The sequence below is a fragment of the Sus scrofa genome, chromosome 1 (genome assembly GCF_054392235.1).
Source record: "Sus scrofa isolate SSC_HxYL_T2T_F1_AM1 chromosome 1, Sscrofa_HxYL_maternal_Yorkshire_Landrace_v2.0, whole genome shotgun sequence".
Taxonomy (NCBI): Eukaryota; Metazoa; Chordata; class Mammalia; order Artiodactyla; family Suidae; genus Sus; species Sus scrofa.
Window position 1 is genome coordinate 212,621,217 of NC_139383.1, and position 4,294 is coordinate 212,625,510.

Below are 4,294 nucleotides of genomic sequence, written 5' to 3' on the forward strand. Positions count from 1 at the left end.
GAGTCCCCCACCAATGCACTCATGTCAATAAATGTATCTTTTTCACTGGCTTTGTTTAAAAAAAAAAGGTAGAGAAAGGAAAGGGAAAAAAGTGGAAAAACCCAGAAAATGAAAGTTTCTATACTTACTGTTTAAAAGGCATTCAATCACCCAAAGTCCTCAGAGCTTGCTGAGACTTCCCCTTCAGGCAGTCCTGCAGAATCCTCCAGCTTCTCAATGGCCCTCCCAGTCTCTGTGCTGCTGGCCCTGGTGATGCTGTGCTCCAGAATCGCTTGCTCTCTGGGCTGTGAGCTACCTCAGAGCCATGACAATCCAGAAATCTTTACACTTTTGAGACAAATGGGAAGACTCTCCATTCTGTCCTGTCTGAAGGACAGGACTGACTTCAGATTTCCTCGGACACTTGTGGATGGAAACCAGGTTGAGAAAACACAAGCCGTGGCTGTTGCGCACGAGATGCTCCAGCAGATCTTCCGCCTCTTCAGCACAAGGGGCTCTCCTTCATCTTGGGATGAAACTCTCCTGATCAAATTCCTTTCTGGACTTTATCAACAGCTGGATGACCTGGAGAAGTGTTTGAGGGAGGGAAAGAAAGTGGAGCAGTCACCCCCAGGAGGTGAGAACTCCATACTGGCTGTGAAGACGTACTTCCAAGGAATCAGTCTGTATCTGAAAGAGAAAGAATACAGCCACTGTGCCTGGGAGGTTGTCAGGGTGGAAACCAGAAAGTGCTTGCTCTTCATTAACAACCTCGTAGGAAAACTCAAGAAATGAAGCAGCAAGTCTAAAAGCAATTCATCTGGTCAACCCAATTGGCTATTTTCTAAGACTCAAAGTGCAATCTTTAACTCTATATTTTTGGCTACACCCTCCATCCTGGAACTGACCCTCCATCCTGGAACCCACACCACAGCAATGATCCAAGCCACAGCAGTGACAATGCCAGGTCCTTAACCCACTGAGCCACCAGGGAACTCCTTTAATTCCCTTTTATGCCAGATGAAAAATAAGTAATAGCGAATTATTATAATATTATATTACATGTCATAAGTTACAATAAGTTGTTTAAAACAGAAATGCACAATCCATTTGCTATAGCTTAAAAAGTTTGTAATTTTTATTTATTTATATTATTGGAATATTTATGCTGTTCATAGTATTTAAATATTTATTGTTCATAAAGTACTTGTTTTGTATTATATTTTGTACAAGACTTCATTTTTAAGTTATGGGAAATAAAAGCAATTTTTAAAATCCAATTTTGTTTGCATACAATTTTTGAATAAAAACTAACCCAAAGCTTGATCCCACAAAATAAACCTAAGCAAAATTCCTGAGTGGAGAGGGAATAGGAGTAGCCCAGCATGGGTCATAGAATAATGGAAATTTTGAGGATAGATTGAATGTGATTCTTTAAGACATAGCTTATAGGTGGAAGGAGATCAGTAGAGAAAAGTCCAGGGCATGGATACAATTGTTTGCTTGGTGCCTATAAGAACTGGAGCTAGTTCAAGGATTAGTAGAGAAACACATAAATCAATGGAGGTCAATCTAGATATATGGACACTGGAGAATCTCAGAGAAGGCTGAGGAAGGGAGGGTCAATAAGTTTTTTACATTTGGCCACTTATGAGGTCTCATTTTTTTATTTTCTATTCTAGGTAAGTCAATCATGAAAAGGAAGAAAGTATCCCTAGAATTGAGATTAATTTAATCAAATCTACATTGTAACACCCTTTCATTGTTCAAAGTGGTTTCACATTTCATCATTTTATTTGACTCTCGAAAACTCACCCATGACAATTAATTGTAATATATATTTATTTTATTCTTATTCACTTAACAAATATTGTTTGAGCTCCTACATTGCACTATGTATTAGATGTGATGCTAGTCACTAGAGCACAAAGTGGAGCAAGATCTCATTCCTGCATTCAAGTTGTCTATAGTTGTCTAAACAAGTGGCCTAAGGCGAAGAAAGTTAAGTAAGGTTAGCAAGTGGTATATCTCCGGAAAATAAAGAAAATGAGGACACATCAGCATCTCTCAGACTCAGAACCACTGATATTCAATCTGAAAATGGATTCTTATTAGTGAATAGTATAATTTTGCCATCAATTCCTGATTAGTTAGGAGAAGATACCAGGAAACAAACTACCATTCACCAAACTGTGAGGGAATACCAAAGAATTGGTAATGCCTAATTCAGTTAACTGAATATAAGTATCCTATAAAAATGAAAGATTCAAGACATCCAATTTGGCAAGAAAGAAATAAAATTTTATATCACAGATGACATGATCTTATTATTTAAAAAGTTTCTAAAGAATCTATATACAAAAGCAATTAGAGCTAATTATACAATGTTGTAAGATTTAAGATCAACATTCAAAAATTAGCTGTATTTCTATAAACTAGCAGTGAACAATCCAAAATGGAAATTAAGGAAATAATCCATTTATAATAACATCAGAAAGAACAAATTCTAAGAAATAAACTTTAAAAAGAGGTACAAGGTTATACACTGAAAACCAAGAAATTTTGCTGAAATAATTTTAAGATGACTATATTAATCGGTTAAGACTTCCATAACAACATACCACAGATTGGGTAGCTTAAACAACAGAAATTATTTCCTCACAATTCTGGAAGCTGGAAGTCCAAGATCAAGTTGCCATTAGGGTTGGTTTCTGGTGAGGCCCTGCTTCCTGGCTTGTAGAAAACCACCTTCTTGTTGTGTCCTCACATAGCCTTTTTTCTGTGAGGAAACAGAGAAATCTCTGTGTGTTTTCTTCTGAGGACATCAAACCTTTTGGATTAGGGTCCCACTCTTATAAACTCATTTAACCTTAATAACTTCCTTAAAGGCTCTATCTCCAAATATGGTCACATTGGGGGTTAGGGCTTCCACATATAAATTTGAAGGAGATACAATTCGGTCCATAACAAAGATTTAAATAAGTGGAAAGAGATCCCATATTCATGGATTGGAAGATTTAAGACTGTTTAGATGACATTGCTACATTGCATATCAGTGCATTTCTAATGCATTGTGTATTCAATGCATTCCTAATCCATACCTCAACAGGATTTTTATTTTACTTATTTAATTAATTTAAGTTGGGGGGCTACATCCATAGCATGTGAAAGTTCCTGGGCCAGGGATCGAATCCTTGCCACAGCAGTGACCATGGTGACTCCTTAACTGCTAGGCCACCAGGGAACTTGTCAACAGTATTTTTAGATGGAACTTGACAAGCTGAGTCTAAAATTTACTAGAAAATCTAAGAAAGGAAGAAATATGCAGATAATCATGACTCATCAACTATCAAGTGATCTTCTAAGGCTATGGCAATCAAAGCTAAGTAGTAGTACTGTAAGAATAGCCAACTCAATCAAGAAAATAGAATAGATACAGAGGATAAGATAAATTTAATGAAACCTTGCATATAATAAAAGTGGCATTTCAAACCAGTGGGACACGTGAGTTTGGGGAAATTGAATAAACCATTCCAAAAAAAATTAGCATAATCCCTCTGTCATATCCTTACAGGTTCTCCCTGCTGCTTTAGGTCTCAGTCTATAATCAAAAGTGGGGAGGGTGAAGACAAATATAAGCTAGATATAATTATGTGACACAATTCTAAATAAAGAGATTTGGGGGAAGTCTGTTGGAGGAAGCATTTGAACTCTTATTCCTCTCTTCTTGACAGGGTAGCTCTTGTAAGGGTTTGATGCTTGGGGCTGCTGTACATGTCCTGTGACCATAAGAAAAATATCAAGAGAGATACAGAGATACAAGTCCAGCACCCTCACAGCTTTGATCTGATGATCCAGCTCTGCAATCCTTACTTTACAGACTTCTAAATTGAGTTAGGCACTTGCCTTCATTATTTTAATCTCTATTAACTGAGTTGCCTATTCCTTACAACAGAAAGCATTTCTAATATGTTCAAACACATTGTTCAGCTTTAAACTCTTTCCTTAAGCCTCAGTAGGCCAAGGTTTAGCTTTTTAAAACCTTTTTAGGGGTTTGGGGCACCTATAGAGATTTGTACTTCTTTATTCTCTTTGTTACATACTAGTGTAGTGAATTACGTGAACCGATTTTCTTCTCTTGAATTATCATTAATGTCCTTGATAAACCTCATTTGTTTATTTATAATACAATTTTGGGTTGATTTGCTAATATTTAACATAGTATTTTTATCTTCATAAGTTAGAATGTTCTATGATTTTCTTTTTTGATTTTATTATCAGGTTATAATAGCCTTGTACAATGATTTGATTAGTT

General features: G+C 36.4%; 1 protein-coding gene across 1 annotated transcript; it reads left to right on the forward strand.

Annotated features, from left to right (window-relative positions):
- Positions 1–216: 216 nt before the first annotated feature.
- On the forward strand, positions 217–774 carry IFN-ALPHAOMEGA (interferon-alphaomega). The gene has a single exon (NM_001166320.1). The coding sequence runs from the start codon at positions 217–219 to the stop codon at positions 772–774; it is 558 nt and encodes a 185-aa protein (NP_001159792.1).
- Positions 775–4,294: the final 3,520 nt, after the last annotated feature.